The 19,130-nt window shown below is 38.3% G+C and overlaps 1 protein-coding gene across 1 annotated transcript in view; it reads right to left on the bottom strand.

Annotated features, from left to right (window-relative positions):
• Window positions 1-2,156: 2,156 nt before the first annotated feature.
• CDK12 (cyclin dependent kinase 12) overlaps window positions 2,157-19,130 on the bottom strand; it is a 48,367-nt gene continuing 31,393 nt past the window's right edge. The window contains 6 exon segments of the mRNA XM_027624612.2: window positions 2,157-5,986; window positions 9,873-10,325; window positions 11,220-11,431; window positions 12,903-13,034; window positions 13,774-13,890; window positions 14,785-14,862. Of these exon segments, the coding sequence (XP_027480413.2) occupies window positions 5,301-5,986; window positions 9,873-10,325; window positions 11,220-11,431; window positions 12,903-13,034; window positions 13,774-13,890; window positions 14,785-14,862 (1,678 nt within the window). The 3' untranslated portion in view covers window positions 2,157-5,300.

Genomic DNA, 19,130 nt, shown 5'->3' with positions numbered 1-19,130 from the left:
CAAAGCATTTTGGCACTTTAGTGATTAATCACCAGGGCATCGAAGCAATCCTCATCTGCTTTCTCATGGATAGCAGGGCCCTCTTCTCACTCACCAAGCTTTACTTCCCACAGACACCATCTGCAACTGAGCTCAGAAATGTCATCACCAAAAGTATGTCTCAGGATATGAGGGAAGAGGATGAAGTGAAGTGTTGAGACTCCCTGCCCTCCCTAGACCAGTAAAGGAGTCTCTTTACCCCACACAATGTATATTAAAATCTCCTTAGCAGTAAGAAAGCATGGTTATTTTGCTTCCTCCCTCACCTCTTACCCAGTAAAGTTGAGGATCTGGAATAGACATCTGTCTTCTGAGTTGCCTCTCATTACCCTTCAAAACTATGAAGCGGCAGTAACTCTAAATATCCTGCAGGATTAAGCAATCAATACCTCTCGTTGGCCTAATGCATGCAAGGTGGGCAGTGAGTGAAAAATAGGAAATGAAAAGTGGGTGGACAGGAGATGGAGAGATGGCTGCATATGGGAGAGGAGTGGTAGAATACCACCAGCAATTCCTCCAGGTGTCATACTTCCCCCAAAGTCTTTCAACCCTAGTTTGGAGTAAATGTTCACTTGAGAGTATTCTTAAGGTTACAGGAACATTAAAAGTATTCCTATAGATAAGAAATGCCACACCTGGACAGTAAAATTAACCAACATGTCCAGAAATGCTCACCTTGCCTCTCAGGACAACCAAAAGACTTAGCAGTCCCACCTCTCCCTTGGAATGGTTGAACATTTACTCACTTGAGGAACTCCCCACTTCCATTCCACCTAGCCTAAGTTGTGAACAGAGAAGTAACTTCATACCTGAAACACAAACTATGGGGCAATCTTTAATAACAAAGGAAATCCCAGCACGAAGAACATTAACTGTTAACTTCCTTGAGGCATTAACTTTACCATATGGTTAAGGATACCTGTCTGGGAAAAGACAGTTCTGAAGAAATGTAGATACTGAAATAGCATGGTTTCTAATTAGAAATAGCCTTGGTTGTGACAGAGAAAAAAGTCCATGTTAGTTAGGTCCTCAGCCTTTAGGCCCAGAATTAAAAAGACTGCCACTGCTATGAAGTGGTAACAATATTCTCTAGTCGGTTGAAGTTCACACTCCTAGTAATGAATCTGCAATATATAGAGACCAAAACCAAATTCCTTTTCTCTGGAGGCTAACCAGGAACACAGGATTCCAGGAATTGAAACAATCTTGGGCTCTCCATTCTCCTTCTGGGTAAAGACATGACAGCTCACAGGCATCATAAACTTTGGAGATTCAAAAACAGGCTGGCAACCCTCATCACCAGTATTTGAATTCATCTTCCTAATTTCCTTGTTCTGGTGTACCCTTTTAAACCTTATATGATTGCTCACCCCACCACCAACTTCCGGATAACCTATCTCCCCTCTTCCTTTCTGTCTTTAATGGGTTTTGTCTGCTGTCTGTCTGCCTACTTAGGTCGTAACTAGCAGGACTGCAGCAACACAAGGGAAGTTTTAGGTCTTAGTGTCCTAAACCATGAAAGAGAAGGGAAAACAATTCTCTCCTCAGGTCGAGATAGGAAAAATCTTGAAGATAACAGGAATTTTACAGTTATAAACAACTTTACTCATTTCCTGGATTGGCAACACATCAGGAAATCTCAACAGACCTAGGAACACTAATCTCCATGCCTACTCTACTCATGGTAACGTAAGAATTGGTGGGGGCGTGGTTATAGTTAAGAGACTATTCTTTGGTCTAAACAGCCTCTTACCAACTTCCATTGACAAGTTGAGCTCAAACCCACTTACCTCTCCTTTCAGGAGGAGTCGGGGTACATGAGGCTCAACTCTTGTGATGGCCTGGCACCATCATTTGTGTAACTATTTCTACTTAAAAAAAAAAAAAATCACCTTACAGTTTCCCCAACTTTTTTTCTTCTCTATTTCCTAGTCTAGTGTCTTGAAGCACCTCTTCAAACCCTGAGAACTTTTTTTTTTTGATATTTTATGAGACTACAGAGATTCTGAGACAAAGAACTCCTAAGATAAAGTGGAGGAAAAAACCCTTTACACGCAATTAGATCTGCTCAGAGGCTACAGGTTAAGAAGTAAATGCAATGGAGCAAAAGTGGTATAGTAACAGGAAATATTTAATTTTCCAATCTCCACTTTCCATTTTTATAAACTGAAAGAAAAAAATTTAATATATTACAAAATATCTGTACATAGACAAGGTACACCCGATGTGGGGCAAAAACAAGAGAGAGAAGGAATACAGTGTCAGGAACCTAAATCAAGGAGAATGAGGTGGCAACTGACACTTTTCTGGTGCAGCATTCTCTCTCAAAACCTGCTGGTAACCATTTTAGTACTGTAACTATATATGCATATCACACTCACACACACACACACACACACACACACAGTGGCTGGGTGATGTCTATGGTATAAACTAACAAAAAAATCCTACTTACAAATTTGTGCTACTGCCCTGCTTTGAAAAGTATAGATCTGATGTCATTTTATCATTCCTATGGACAGTTGAAGAAAAAACTAAGGAAACTGGGTCAAACAAAATTTTTTTCAAAACCACAAAAAATGATCATGGTCAAACCAGTTTTGCCTCACATTCACGAACAGAATCAGATTTCTCATCTGTTCAAAATAATGTATTTAATGGACATCTCCCATGGTACAATTAAAACAAAACAAAAACCACTTTTGAATATAATTGGGTTTGTAATTTTCTAACAGTCAAGTTGAAATTCTGCCAAAACTTTACTTCTATCACATTTATAGATAACATAGCTGAAAAATTAACAAATACCTTTTCTTCCTCCACACAGATTCCAGGATATTTGAGTTTCATTTTTCCTCTGCTTTTAGAAAGTCAAAATTACCAAACTTTTTTCATTGTAAAGGCTACACTCCCCAAATGGGGGTAGGGGGTGAGATAGGATCACACACACACATACGCACACCATACATACACTCACCCCCTTCCCTAGTAGTAGGGATGGGGGAATGGAGACTTAAGATATTATTTAGAATATTTGGCATAATTAAAAATAAGGGGTGGGAAGGGGGAAGGAAAAACATTATTGATGACTGCTGATAACCAAAATGTAATTAAAATATAGAGAGAATTTTATTCATATTTGATGGGAGACCAATTATTTTCACTGAATACTTTTGAAAGTATCCCAGGCTTAAGTTCTTTAATCAAAAATGGGAGTGGGGCCCAATGCCTCAAATTCAAATATTCTAAAATACAAAGGCCCATGTCTGAGGACTAAGAAGTCAACAGACAAAAGGTTCAGATGAACTTTAATGGAATTTTCCAATAGCATGTCAGTGAGCCTAGCAAATCTTATTGGACACACTGGTATAAAAAGCCATCAATGCCAAAATGGCTAGAAGGTTCTTCCTCTAATCAATGTTTGCCCATGAGGGCAAGGCCAAAACCCAGAGAATGATAAAGAAATACACACACCGGATATCTACCTATTTCAGTAACAGGGGAAAATAGTCTTCATGTAAGTATCTGAAGAGGGTTCTTAAGTTTTTTTTTTTTTTATTAGTGCACCTTTCTCTTACAAGTAGTTTTTATTTTTTAATATAAGAACTTGGCATTGAAACACAAAACTTCACTTGAGTTCTGAAAACTATTCTCCAAGATGCTGAAGCATGTTTGCCTTTTCTTTGTAAAAGGGCCTTAACTACGTTTCACAAAGGTCTAAGTCTGTGCAGATAACTTACATGAATGTGTATGTTTTTAAAACACATTATATGCTGGTATTCTCACAGAAGTGGAAGCCAGAATGAGAAGCCTCCCAAGTTATCCCACCCTGAAGCCCTTCCCTTTTCCATTTCCTGTTTATAATAAGGCAAAATTCTTGCCATGAAGTTGTAATTTAACCCCTTTTACCAAAAACAAAACCAAAATCAAATCTCCTAGAGCAAACTCCCTAAAAGAATTGGCAGGATATACATGCTGAGATGTGTATATGTCAATACTGTTCTTTCTCATGGTCTGTTCTTTTAAAATTATTTTTTAAAAAAGGTCTCAGATATTGATAGATCTTCAGAAAAATATGCACCCTAAACTAAGTTACATTTCCATGTATTTTCAGGATGTATTTCTTTTCTCTTTGACAATACTACAGTGCTCTGTTTCAAAGGTTTTTTTGACATAAAAATATATGTGTAAACAGTATGCTAACTGCTCTTACTAGCCCTCTAGTTATGGAGGCATCATCTCTAACCCCAGTTCAACAGCAATGTCCTAGGCTGTCTGCATTAATAAATCAACTTCACCATCAGAACATGGTTTTAAAAAAACAAAAACATTTTAGAATTGAAAAGTTACAGAGAACAATATAGGAGTTTAAATTTCCTTTCCTTTATTTCAAAAAAAAAAGTAAAGAATTATCCCAGGTTCTTGGGCATCTCAACGATTAAATTTTTTCCAAACAAATGCCTCAAAAAGAGACACAGAGAGAGAAAGAGAATGAGAAACTATAAAGAAGGAGTAAAAAAGGGAAGAGATGGGGTAAATCTACCTACATGCCCAAGATTGCCTCTTTCTACAACCTGCTTCATGTGCAGGGAGAGGGGCATGTCTTTTGTCAAAGCAGAGCACACTTTAAGGATGAGTAATTTATTTGGAAAAAAGGTATGTTCAAGATGCTCAATGGGGAAAAAAAGAGTTCACTTGAAAGCAAAATTGTGAGATGGTGGAGAGGAAGGAAACATTTATTTAAATCAGCCAGTCACTCTGTTTCCCTTATAGCAAAAGCCTCAAATTTTGTGAACACTATTATCTTTAAAGGAAAACAAAACAAAACAAAAAAACAAAAATGAAATTCAAAAGAAAAAAATCATAAAAAAAGTCCCCAAATTTTAAAAACCTAGAGAGCCTCTCCTGAGCCATCTCAAAATTGAAACTGTTCTCCTTTTCTTCTGCTCAAGAAGTGCAGGCAAATGAACTAATACAACATTTACTTTTCAGTTTAATGACCCTCTCCACATTCTCTACTTGTATCTACTAGGTAGAGTTGAAGTAATTGTTCTGGCTGTAGCCCATCCAGGGGGAACTGGTGCCAACATCATTATAAGTCGCCTGCTAGTAGCAAGTGAGCAAGGAATACAACAGACAGCTTTGCGGTAGCCAAATGCAGATGATTACCTCGCTCTGGCAAATGATTTCATTAATGTTTCAGTGGACTGGATGGAAGGATGAATAGGGAAGGAATCTTTCAGGACACTGAAGTCTCTGGGTTAGTAAGGAACTCCTCTCCCTCTTCCCCCTCTTGGCGGGACTCTTGTAGGCCCCCGATAGAGTTTTCCATAAGCAGAAGACTGAGCTGGGCCCCCCCAGTTAAGGCCTGCTCCTGAACTGCTGGCCCCAGTGGTTCCTGGCCCCAGCTCCCCATAGTTCTGCAATTTGGTCTCTGCATGTACCACAGAGTTGCTGCTTCCCTCAGCCTTCAGGAATGGTTGCCCGACCACTGAGTGTAATGGTAAGGGGACCCTGGCAAAACGGAGGTCCTGGTCCCCTGGGAACTGCACTGACCCTGTGCCCTGGTAACTGCTGGACTCCCCAAGGTGGCTCACAGAGCCTGAGAAGGTCCTGTTCTTCACCAGGGTCTGGGTCAAGGATTCTGTCAAAGCTGGACCAGAGTTGCGTTCATCAGTGTCAGTGGCACTGAACCCTGTTTCAGGCCCATCAGTGTTTCCATAAGTCCTGTTGGGATGGGGTCGGGTGGAGTATTCCATTGGTCTCAAGGCCTGGTGCTCATGTGGCAGGTGGCCAGGAGGCTCTGCTTCAGGCTGGGATAAAAGTTGCAGCAAGGCGGCTGTCACGGCTGGGTTCAACTCCTGGGGGGCGCTGGAAAGATCGCCTTCAACCAGAGGGGGTGGAGGTGGCGGCGGTGGAGGTCCGGGGGGCTCAGGGGGCCTCTTCTCTGGTGGAAGAATGTGAGGAGGACATGCTGTGGAAGGGTTACTTCTTTTAAACACCATCTTAAAAATCACATGTGATTATAAACACACACACACACACACACACACATACACACACACATACACTGCCCAACATAAACAAATATCAATACAAGTAACCAAATATATATAAAGAATAAAATCTTGGGATCAGAAAATTGCAATTTATAAATAAAATCAAGTGATTAAAATAAAACAGTTGCATTCTGAATCTAACAGCTGGTGTAAAAAAGATCATATGTTTCAAATGATTGTCCTGATTTTTGGCTGAGATTTCCTCCATTTCCTTCCTTAAGGAACTGTTCTAATATGTAGGCTGTTGGCAGCCTCCCGCCCCTTTTTGCTGTTGGATCAAAACATTAATGAAAATAAAGTAGAAAGAAGGAAGATGAGAGGAAATAATACACATGTTGTGGTCACATTTCTAGCACATAATCTTGCTGTACAATAGGAGACCTTGCATGGACTTAGCTAACACATTTTACAGAACATTTGATGATATAAGGTTAACACCTGAAATAGAACTTAAAGAATATACAGGAGAGATGAAATAAAGAAAAAACCTTTCATTACCGTCATGTATAAATATACACTTGCTTCTCCAAACTTTAGTCCCCTCTCCCCATAATCACATTCTGAAGAAAGGGATATTAATAACCACCATTCTGTCATTCAGCTTTCTATGTTACAGTAATTATAAAGACTAATCTATCATAATTTTCTATTTTGTTTCCCAACCTCCTGCATTTTTTTCCATGCTATGAAAAAAATCACTTATCGTAATGTCATGCAGAATGAATGGGCTGTTGATAAACATCTGTTTATCTTGGAGATGGTGACAAGAACTGAGTATTTAGAAATGTATTGAACTTATATACTATACTCTGTCTTTCCAAAGATCTTTGTCTTTCTTGAACCACTCCCCACATTCCCACAACCCCATGCCCCAACCCCACTGCTGGCTAAATTTGCCTAAGCTTGGCAATCATTGTCTGATAACTCCTGCCAAGGTCAGAGAGTAGAGTTGTAAAATGTTGTGAGTTTGAGGACATACAAAACCAAATACAATCAGAACAGTGCTTTGAAAGAGTTGGGAGTCACCCTGCTGAAGAAAAGGTTTAATGTTTTGGGATATCTTCCAAATGATTGATTTTTCTGTTTCCTATGGAACCATATTTTTAAATGTCCATATAGTCAATTCTTTATTATCTGAGCTAGTGATATAAAAGTCATTACTCAGACAAACCAATAATAGTTTTTAGTTATAAAGTATTTTGGTAGCATATTTACCACAATAATATTTTGCAAAGACAATCAATAAAGTTAAGTATGTATTCACTTAGCATGCAGGTGAAAGTACTCTGAAAACATAATATTGTAACGTCGTGCCCTGGAAGGATAAGTTCAGGTGCTTTATGTACCATACAAGTAGGAGGGCCAACAGTCCCAAGTTGCCTGGGACTGAGCAGGTTCTCAGGTTGCTGACTTTCAGTTTTAAAACCAGGACAATACAGAGATGAGTTGGCCACCCTGTATAAAGTTCCCACCCAAGTTGCTTGTTGACAGACTGGCTGTTTGACTAGGTGGTAGGTAAAAATGAATTTAAGGACAAAAAATTAGCTATAGAAAACTCACAACTGAAAAGAAGACATACTGAAAAAGGAGAGCTAACTGGCCTACAAACATCTATAGATTTCAGAGCTTTTTGCTGCCAATACTATGTATCTCACTACCTAAGAATATCTCAGTACCAGTTATATTTAAAAGTAGTTTTGGACTATACATAAAATAAAACACCAATTTTTTTTTAATACCAATGGCAAACAACTTTAAAAATGCCTAACTACAAAAGTGAGCAAAGTTAAACTTATTCTTCCAGCTATACTAGGTTTTATACTTAAACTTTGCCTTTTGTGTAAATACTCTGTGTATCAATAGAACTAATTCTTGAGTTCAAATTCACATGTATGAGGATGAAAACCACCTCAATGTAGAAAAGCAAATAAATTGTAAAGAACTAATAAAATTTCTTAAAGGAGTTAAAAAATAAAGATTACATTTTAAAAGTCATACTATTATAAGATTTAGTGTTAACAATATTACCAATTCTTAATAGTCTGATACGGAGGGAGGTATTAATGAAATGTACAAATAACTTATTTATTTCAATTGACTCATTAGATTTCAATCATAATCCTTTCCCCACACAAGTAAAGAATAGCTAAACATAGTCAAAGTGATAGATTTTCACCTTCTCTGGCTTATTCAGTCTGCCCTCTGGTGGAAGTGCTACTGAATGGTAAAATGGCCAAAAGAGAGGCAGCAAGGGAGAACTGGATAATCCAGGGGTGGCTAATAATGAGGAGTGGTATTTTTACTCTCCTCTGAAAAGTAAATCCAACAATTTCTGGCCATAGGCCAGGCCTTAATTTTAGTTCAATCTCACCATTTGGCTGATAGCTTGTTAGCTCAATTATTGGGTGAATTTCTTTCAATCACTGTATTATTTAATTTGAACGACTTCTTCCAGGTATTTTGATTACAGCTGAATTTTTCTGCTGGGGTTGGGGAGGAGAAGGAAGGTATGGGAGAGGAGGCAAAAAGCCCTGCTTTAATTCTAGGTTAGCTTTCTCTGTTATTTCATGTTCTAAAGTCTCTTAAAAGCAACTGGAATCAGTATGACAGGGTAACAAAGTGAATTAAAAAACACATTAAAAAGAAACATATTAAAAAAAGTACACCAGTCCTAATTCTGCCTCTGCCAATAATATGGTTCCAGAAGTGGGACCATAGGCAGGCTTATTTAAACTCCCTGGATTTCAGTTTCCCTATCTGTAAAGTAAAGGGGTTAATTTTTTTTTATGTTATCTTTCAGTTTTAAAAAGCTTTACATGTGAAAAATAGCTTATATTATTTGTATACCAGTAGAAAAAAAGTATGTACTTTCCGCACCATCCAATATGAAATGTGAATGTAGGACAACCTAAAGTTGAAGGTTAGTGTACTTCCTCAGCCCTTGTGTCTCTTCTCATTCCCCAATTCATGGGGTCTTCATGGACAGCGAAAATTTCCAACGAGATGAAAACACTTTCAGACAAGTAAGCATTTTGCAAATAGACTGTAAATCAGAATTAGAAAATTTAAAATTTTCTTTCCTCTAATAAAATTGTGTGCTGCGGTCATGCCAGATCAAGGTATAACATATTTCCTTTTTCAGATTTTTCTTTATGTAATGCTCACTTCCTAATTTCGGATCCGTTCAATTGTCTCTTTTAGGAAAACAGATTTTTAAAAAGCATTTTTATACACTATAATTTTGGGGGAAAGGAAATGTATGGTGTTAGTTATCTACTTAGAAATATTTCCAAATTACTTCTCAGGAGATTAACAATGGCATTTTATTAGAGTTTTCTTGAGTATATCTTTCAGGTAAGACTGGTATCCAGTATTCACTACACTAGAGTAAAACTGACTGTACAATCTGATGATGGTTTATATTTGGAAGGCAGATTTTCAAGTGCTAGTACTAGTTGGTTACCAATCACACAGTGGTTCAAGATGTATCACTAGCTACGGTTGTGGTTTCCTTGGGTTAGAATACAGAGGCTTTACTTACCTACCTCCTAGGAAATGGAAAAACAATCAGTATATGAAAGGTGCTTTGAGAAGCTCTGAGACTTAAATAGAAGCCGGGCAAGAAATACATCATTGGGTGCTATGTTCTCCTGTAGACTAGGTTACAGAAAACTGAAACTGAGGCCACTGATGTGAAAAAGAAAATGTTAAAGAGATTTTTTAAGAGGATCAACAGCACCTGAGCTCAATGAGATTCATGACCGGTCTGTTTACCTGCTGCCTCCTCCTGTGGCATTGTGGGAGTTCTTCGGGGCCCCTGTGGCCCACTGTTCTTGTCACTGTTGTTTTCCTCCAGGCTGCCTGCTGGCTCCTGGGTTTTCATCAGCTGACTCAAAAGAACTGCCAACATATTCTGCATGTCAGCTGGTGTGCTTGAAGCTTCAGAGGTTGTCTGTTCTGCTGAAGGCTGGACCACTAGGGCAGGAGGTGCCTCCTTCAAAGACTCCTCTGGGGCCATGGGCTCTGAGTCCTGCTGCTGGGAAGTGGCTTCAGTTAGGGCACTGATGGACTGGTTCAGGGCCTCCAGCTGCTGCTGCATCTCTGGGTTAGAGTGGATATTAAGCAGCTGAGCCATTTGAGGGATGCTCAGGTCGGTTTGGCTCTGCAGCAGATTCAGTAACACTGCCAATTCACTTTGATTCAACTGCTGTGTGATGTCACCGAGGCCTGTGGACAGACAGTGGAGCCAATATAAGAGGATGAGGCAGGTTAAGGACCTTTGCCTTCTTCAACTGGCAATAACAACTTACAATATTCAATGTATGAAGTTTCATTTTGAATATCTCATTTTTCATAAATTATCAAGATAATTTGTTATTCTTTATATTTTCACTTAAAAATATAGGAACAAGCTTAAACATCTCTGTACTGTGAGTAAAAGTGATTTCATTTTACCTTCAAGGTCAGTGACTTATAACCCTTATTGTACATCAGAATTACTAGGAGAGATTGTAAAATTCAGATGCCTCAGTTTCCATCCCCAGAGATCTGGCAATTGTTCAGGAGTGTTTACTTTTCAAGCTTCCCAGATGATTAGAATGTGCAGCCAGTGTTAAAAACCACTCTAGTAGGTGGACAGGGAAGGGAAAGTGAGCCATGGAAAGAATACCTATAGTTCAGAAAAACTGATGGTACCAGAGGAGAACTATTTTACTATAATAGTTCCCTATTACACAGTTTTGGATATATTTAGATCAAATAACCTTCTACAGAACTAGCTACATTTAATAGCAATTATTAATTTAAATGATTAGATTCTAAGAAGGTCTTAACAAATCTAACTTAAACAGAGCTCCAAATTACATGTTAGAGAACCATGGGTAAATGAACCTTAAATATGGCCCAATTTACTGATTTATGCTATACATCTAGTTGAGATATAGTATTCCCACTTTATCGAAAGGAAAATAATCTATTGTAGACTTTCTAGACCACACGTACAAAACTTGGTTTAGCTCCTTCTCCTCATAATGAGGTCACTTCTTTATTAATGCCTTGCACTTGACCATCAAAACCTGCCCTGATGTCCTTAAAGTAGAAAAACTCCATCCCAGAACTGACCTATGGCATCCCCAGTCCCAGGCTCCACCTTGCCAGGAGCAGGCTGAGGTGGTGCTGGGCTGCTGTTCTTCACAGGCTCAGCACTTGTCCCTGAGGTAGTTTCTTTCCGAGAGGCTTTGGATGGAGGTGGCTCTTCTATCACAACACCACTCTGTCGCTGTCGTCGCCGTTTCTTACTCCATAATTCATGGCAATCCTGCCAGTGGGGGAGGCTGCAAAAAAGACAAAGCAAAGGGGAAATGTGTGTGGGACTGCAACACTGAGTGAATGGATGAACAAGAGATTAAAATGTGAAGGCAAAGAGCAGACAGAAATAGAAAGAATAACATAAAAATTACTAGAAATATTAGTAAATAGATAGTAGCAGTGTAAAAGGGATCATGGCATATGGTAGTCTGAGGAAATAAAAGTCCAAAAGCCCAAGTGAGTTCTGCAGTGAGAAATAAGGATCTTGCTAATATCAGAGACACGCCTACTATATAAATGCCCACATTCCAGTCAAATAGTTAATTAAGTCTTATAACAGTTCTGGCTTTGTATAACAAGAATATAGGAGAACTTTATTGGTCAAGTTTCAATTGGGAATAAACAGGACAGAGATGACTGGCTTGTTAGTATCTACAAAAAGTCCAGGCAAGATGGTGAACCACTGAAGTATAGTATTATTAAATCACCTTTGTGTAAAAACAATTTATGTGTTATCTGGTCTGTGAGGACCAAAAAACGGGTTCTTTTCTTCTTTCTACCCACTGAATTTCCATGACTCAATATTTTGTGGGGTATTAGTATATTTTAATATATTTAATATATTTCCAGATTTCTTCATATTCAATAATACAAACAGTCCTGGCAAGTCAAATCTTATTACAATAAAGATTACCAGAGTCAAACTCTCTCTATAATAAGAGCTTCCAAATTTCAGTAAAAAGCTTATGTATTTCAAGCCACATTCAATGTATCAAAATTCTACTGCAATAAACGAATCTGGACATTTCTTTGGAACAATTAGATTTATGGTTACTATCGACTCAGTCTTTAAATACTGTATTTTCTTAAGATAGTTTCTTTATGTAAGAAAAAAAATACGCAAAGACTCTGACATGAAAGCTATAACACTGTCAATGATAAATTCGAAGATACCAGACTTTTTATCTGCCAAATGTGAAACATGAATGTAGAACCTCAGACGATCCTACAGAATACAGAAAATACAGAAGATTCTGATGAGAGAGAGACATTCAAAGACCCTATTTTCAACATCAAAATTCGGGATATATGACCTGACAGTGATGCAAACTATTTAAAATTAGGACTGTCCTTCCAAATGTGGGCTATACATGGTCACCACAGACATAGGAGATTCAAGCAAATGAAATGGGTAAGAGCAAAATCTAGAAGGAATACTTTCAAAAGCAGTTGTAGTACAGGGCAATATATGCTGGGGATTCAGGGACAAAAAGACAGCTTGAGTCAGAACAAATATCATATCTAAATCTATTCCTTATTTAAAAAGAAAACATAAAGCAATAAAACAAACCTCTTATCAACCATAATACTCAAGGGTACCTCTCCATTTTGGACTTAGCCATTTGCAGTTCTTTCTAAAAACCTATTATTTTGAGTTTCTCATCTCCTCAGGCTTAGTGAGAGGTTTAGGGTCACTATTTGGCCAGCAGCACTTACTCTGGAGGATCCATTTTGCTGAGCTCAACATCTTTAAGGAAGTCACTCTGTAAAGTCTGTTCAGCTGTGCAACGTTTGCTAGGATCTAGTGTCAGCATGTGGTCCAGTAAATCAAGTGCGGCTGAAGGAATGCTGTGGAAAGAACAAGTTCACAATGACCCCAGAGTTCTTAAACCTGTAACCTTGTGTCAAAGGTCTCTGAATTTCCAGCTCCGTGTAAAACTGTGGAAAGGGAGCTAGCTAAACAAGCAAGCAGATTTGCTCCCACACAGGATTTATGCAATGCTATAATACAGGTAGAAAACATGAAGCCAGCAGTTCCATTCTCTTTTTTATCGTGGGAAGACCAAAAGGACTATGAGAAAATTTATATACTGTTCACAATAAAATGATTTCCCATCATCTAAAGCCTTTAGGGGTGCCTGGCTGGCTTAGTCGGAAGAGCATCAACTCTTGATCTCGGGGTCGTGACTACCAGCCCCACACTGGGTGTAGAGATTACTTAAATAAAAACAAATGGTGGCTCAGATGGTTAAGTGTCTGCCTTTAGCTTGGGTCCTGGGATCGAGCCCCATGTCGGGCTCCCAGCTCAGCGGGGAGTTTGCTTCTCCCTCTGCCTCTCCCCCTGCTTGTGCTCTCTCTCTCTCAAATGAATAAATAAAACATAAAAAAATAAAAAAAATATAGCCTTCGTAAGAGAAAATTACAACAGCAGTATGCTAAAATTCATATACTATTCAAAGATAAAATATTTTCCTGTGGTGTGCTGCCATAATAAGTTGGGACAACACTAACTCCCCAGGCCAAGAAAAAGTCAAGTCTAAACACCAGCTAAACACAGAAACAAAATGTACATTTTTGCCAAACTCACAAAGAGAATTCTTCTCGCAGACGCCTTCTATATTGCTTCTTCGGTTTCATGGTATTGAAGTAGGGCAGCTTGATAACATCAGGCCACACAGCTGGACAAGGGCTACCACAGAGTCGACTGAAAACAAAGCAAAAAGCCAGAACAACAAGTAAGTGAGTCAGCATTGTGAATTCTGGAGATTACAGAAGCAGAAATTATTACCTCCTGAGGTCTGGGGAATCTTGGCTTATTAAATTAGAGGGCATGCAGAAAGGTAAAACCTGACCTCACTGCTTTAAGGACAGAAGGAATAGGACAGAAACAACTGGTTACAAGGTAGTGAAGAGAAAATCCTGGCAAAAGAGTGCAAAATGATCCATATACTTGGTTTTGTAAAACATGTTTTTAAAATCTCCATAAAGGTTTTCATTATCAATTTTGTTCTGTTCAGTAGTATTAAAGTGATGAGCTGGTCCTATAATGTCCCTATAAGGGAAACTGGCAGAAGAGAGCCTAAGAAATTTTGATAGAAAACTGAATTTAATGCATAACAAATAATGAGTTATACACCACCTTTAATTATCTGTTTACATGCTGTACCACTTACTAAATTCTGAGCTCTTTGAAGGCAAGGACCTATCTTACATATTTCTAAATCCTAAAGTTTAACAGAGAAAGGAATTTGTTATAAACAGGACTAAGGCCTGTTTGCTGAATAAACCTGATCTTAATCTAACCTAGGAATGAAACAGCCACAATGAAAATGGCATGCTTTTATATGAAGAATAAAAAAAAATTGCAAAGACATAAAAAGTCTAAAAAGGGGGAACCTCAAACGTAAGACCTTTAGTAAGACCTAAAAAAGGGGAATGCAACTTCTTTATACCTACAGCCCATGACAAAATAATCTGAGAAACTTATTTGGACATAAGAAACATAAACTCATTTAGTAGAATGGACAAAATGTATTAGAAATTAGAAGATGCGATCACTGATCACACCTGGGCACCTAGAGCACATGCACAGCTGTACCTGATCAGTTCTAGCTGAGCCAGTTCCAGATTGGCTTGAAAAATAGGCTTCTTTGTGAACAGTTCCCCAAGGATGCATCTAGAAAGAGTAAAATTGAGAGGTCAAGAGAGATATCCCTAGAGCCTAACCTGTCTCAATAAACGTTTATAGTCTATCTGGCTGCATCTGATATACCATGTTGTAAATAAGCCCCAAACTGCAGTGTCTGAGTTCTGTAAAAGAAAATATTTCTCGAAGTGAGAATAGATGATATAAAGAATTTATATTTACCAGATCAAACTTTTGCCACCTATTAAGTCTATAAGCAGAGAAAATGAATCAGAATCCTTTTCTATCAATTCCATTGTAAATTAAGAAGACTAGAGGTGCCTGGGTGGCTCAGTCACTGAGCATCTGCCTTCGGCTCAGGTCATGGTCCCGGGGTCCTGGGATCGAGCCCCGCATCGGGCTCCCTGCTCAGCAGGAAGCCTGCTTCTCCCTCTCCCACTCCCCCTGCTTGTGTTTCCTCTCTGTCTCTCTCTGTCAAATGAATAAATAAAATCTTTAAAAAAAAATAAAATCAATTTCACCTTTAAAAAAACAAGACTAAAAAACCCATACTTCCATTTTACAAGGATGCTCAGCAGTTCCTATAAACAAATTAGCTTTTCCACTCATTTGCTCTGTAAAATGTGCAATATACTACAGCCCTCTTAGCACTGTATTTATAAAGAAACATTTATTGTCATCAGGTATCAGTTTCAACAGGACTTTCAAACACAATATGCTTAAATGCCCTTTCCATTTTGAAAATGTTTTCCAAATTATACTGAAATATTTACAAAGTCCCCAAATATGTCTCCACAAATTACTTAATTACAAAAGGAAAACTAGTAACTATTTAGTAGGGAAAAAGACAACACCTTAATTAAGTGTCCAAAATTAATATTACCAATAAGAGGGAAACGGTTCATGTAAACACAAATGTGATAACCTGAAAGGAACACTTATGGACTATTCTAGCCAAAACTTTATAACCTGAATCTATATAGTAGCTGGTCTGTCCTTCAAAAATGCAAGTGTCACGAAAGACAAAGGCTAAGGACTGTTTCAGAGTAAAGAATGAGAACTAGAGGTGCCTGGGTGGCTCAGCCAGTTGGGTGTCTGCCTTTGGCTCAGGTCATGATCCCAGGGCCCTGGGATCAAGCCCCGCATCGGGCTCTCTGCTCAGCAGGGAACCTGCTTCTCCCTCTCCCTCTGCCTGCTGCTCTGCCTACTTGTGATCTCTCTTTCTCTGTGTCAAATAAATAATTAAAATCTTAAAAACAAACAAACAAAAAACAACAAAAAATGTAAATGTCATGAAAGACAAAGGCTGAGGACTGTTCCAGAGTAAAGAATGAGAACTAGGGGCACCTTGGTGGTGCAGTTAGTTAAACCGACTCTTGGTTTCAGCTCAGGTCATGATCTCGGGGTCCTAGGATAGAGCCCCGCATCGGGCTCCGTGAGCTTAGCATGGGGTCTGCCTGAGATTCGCTCTCCTTCTCCCACTCATGCACACTAAGATAAATAAATCTTAAAAATGTTAAAAAAAAAAGAATGAGAACTAAATGTAATACATGATACTGGATTAAATCCTCTATCAGGTGAGGTATTGTTTCTAGGATATTATTAGGGTATTGAAAAAATAAGAACATGGTATGTAAGCTCAACAACTTAAAAGATAGTGTATCAATGTTAAATTTCCTGAATTTGATAATGGTACTGTGATTATATATGAGATAAATCTTTGTTCTTAAGAAATGTATATTAAGGGCAACTAGGTGGATCAGTCGGTTGAGCATCTGCCTTCGGCTCAGGTCATGATCCCAGGGTCTTGGGATTGAGCCCCGGATCGAGCCCCACATCAAGCTCCCTGCTCAGCAGGGAGTCTGATTCTCCCTCTCCCTCTGCCTGCTGCTCCGCCTGCTTGTGTTCTCTCTCTAATAAATAAATAAAATCTTTTAAAAAATGTACATTAAATATTAAGAAGGGAAAGAGCACGATATATACAACTACTTTCAAACAGTTCTGGAAAAAAGATGTGGTGTGCATATACACACATGAATATAAAAGCAAATGTGGCAAGATGTTAACAATTAGTGAATCTAACATGAATAAATCTCAAAATAATTATGCGGAGTAAAAGATGCAAGAGGGAAAAAACATATACAGCATGATTCCATTTACATAAAAATCTAGAAATGGAAATCAATCTACAGTGATAGAAAGCAGAATAGTGGTTGCCTAGGAATGGTACAATGTGGACAGGTGAGAGAGATTACAAGGAACCAATGGAAACTTTCAGAAGTCATCATTATCTTGGTTGTGGTGATGGTTTCACTTGTGTATATAAAATGTCAACACTTAAATTGTACATTTTAAACATATGCAGTTTATTATACACCTCAAAAGGTTAAAAAATTTTAGTAAATATGGATGAAGGCTATACTAAAGTTCTTTGTACTCTTCTAGGAACTTTTCTGTACATTTGAAATTATATGAAAATTAACCTACATAGTTAAGTTTTCATATAGTGTTATATTAATTTCAGGTGTATAATACAGTAATTTAACAGTTCCATACATCACCCAGTGCTCATCACAAGTGTACTCCTTAATTTCCATCACCTATTTAACCTATCCCTCATATCAACATAAATTCAAAACAAATGAAAACAAACTCCATGAATACTCTGTACTTTTTTGTATTCCTAAAATACTTCATTTTTTGAAAAGTGGGAAAAGAAAGAAAATAGACAAAAAAATCTCTTCTCTGGCCTGTGCTTTGAAATCAGATTTACAAATACAAAAGCAGTATTTATAGTTTTACCCTGAATTCTTTACCATGACTAAATCTGAGAAGCAAAACAAATCTAGTTTTCAAAGTTATCAGCACCTTTCTATTAGCATTTGTTAACCTCAAAAGACAAAGTATTACTTCATATTCACTCAAACCTTATCCAGAAATTAGAAAAGTAAAAGTAGGGACACCTGGGTAGCTCAGTCGGTTAAGCATCCGACTCTGGATTTCAGCTTGGGTCATGATCTCAGGGCTGTGGGATTGAGCCCTATGTCAGGCTCCGCACTCAGCAGAGAGTCTGCTTGAGTTTCTCTCCTTACGCCCCTCCCCTTCCCCTCTCTCTCTAAAATAAATAAATCTTTAAAAATTAAAAAAAGTAAAAGTAAAATTTAACTCTATTTCCAACATTAACCACTGAATCAAATTCCAAATAGTGTTGTCACAACTGGTAACATAAGGAAGAAGAAAAACAAACCCAGGTGGGTTTTCAGAATGTAGGCATAATTTGTACTAGTCTTTCTAGTTTCTCCTTCAGAGAGACTTCCACGGATCACCAAAGTAGTAAGGTCACATCAAATGTCTAGCAAAATCTTAATTCAGTGAAGTTACTGGGCTTTAATTAAAGTCTAATCTTCTATAATTTTAATTTCCAAGTCGTGTTTTGGTGTTTTATTTTAGTTTCCAGTTCTTTGATGGGGAAGACATTATTATGTAATCAACACTTTGCTATTACACTGAGGTGGCAGGCTGCACACACTGAAGTAATAGTACCAACAGAGCTATGAATTTTCCCTGTGTATCTTAATGGGGCGTTAACTCTAGAGCCTAGCTGTAACAATTTAAATGCTAATACTGTTAAAGCAAATAGTCCAGAATACAAACACACCCAGCTTGAGTCAGTAAAATTTAACTAAAGCTTCAGTTGAGTTGGGTAGGCTACCACAGAAATTATGCTCTCCTTGTCTATCACCCTATTGAATTTTGAAATAAAACCCCTGCAGTGCTCCTTTTAAAGACTGACATTAATACAGGAGGGAATTAATGGGAAAAAAGGATATGCTCCACTTGCAAGTATATATGTCAGAACCCTAAGGTATGGAGGTCAAGGACAGAGTGTATATGCATAAGTCATACAGTATCAAAAACAATTAACTAACTTCTGGGGCGCCTAGGTGGGTCAGTTGGTTAAGCGTCTGCCTTTGGCTCAGGTCATGATCACAGGGTCCTGGGATCGAGCCCCGGGTCAGGCTCCCTGCTCAGCGGGGGACTCGTCTTCTCCCTCTCCCCTTGCTCATGCGCTTTCTCTCTCTCTTGCTCACTCTCTCTAATAAATAAATAAAATCTTAATAAAATAAAATATCTCACAACCCTGAGAACACGACCTGAGCAGAAATCAGGAGTCAGCTGCTGGGGTGTCTGGGTGGCTCAGTCGGTTAGGCATCTGTATATTTTCCCACAGTTAAAAAAGCAACAATAATTGCTACCTCCTAGGGATGGCATTTATATAAGTGTCAGGAAGAAGCATG

This window comes from Zalophus californianus, chromosome 16 (genome assembly GCF_009762305.2).
Source record: "Zalophus californianus isolate mZalCal1 chromosome 16, mZalCal1.pri.v2, whole genome shotgun sequence".
NCBI lineage: Eukaryota > Metazoa > Chordata > Mammalia > Carnivora > Otariidae > Zalophus > Zalophus californianus.
Note: the sequence above shows the minus strand (reverse complement) of the source record. Positions and strands in the feature narration are given on the sequence as shown.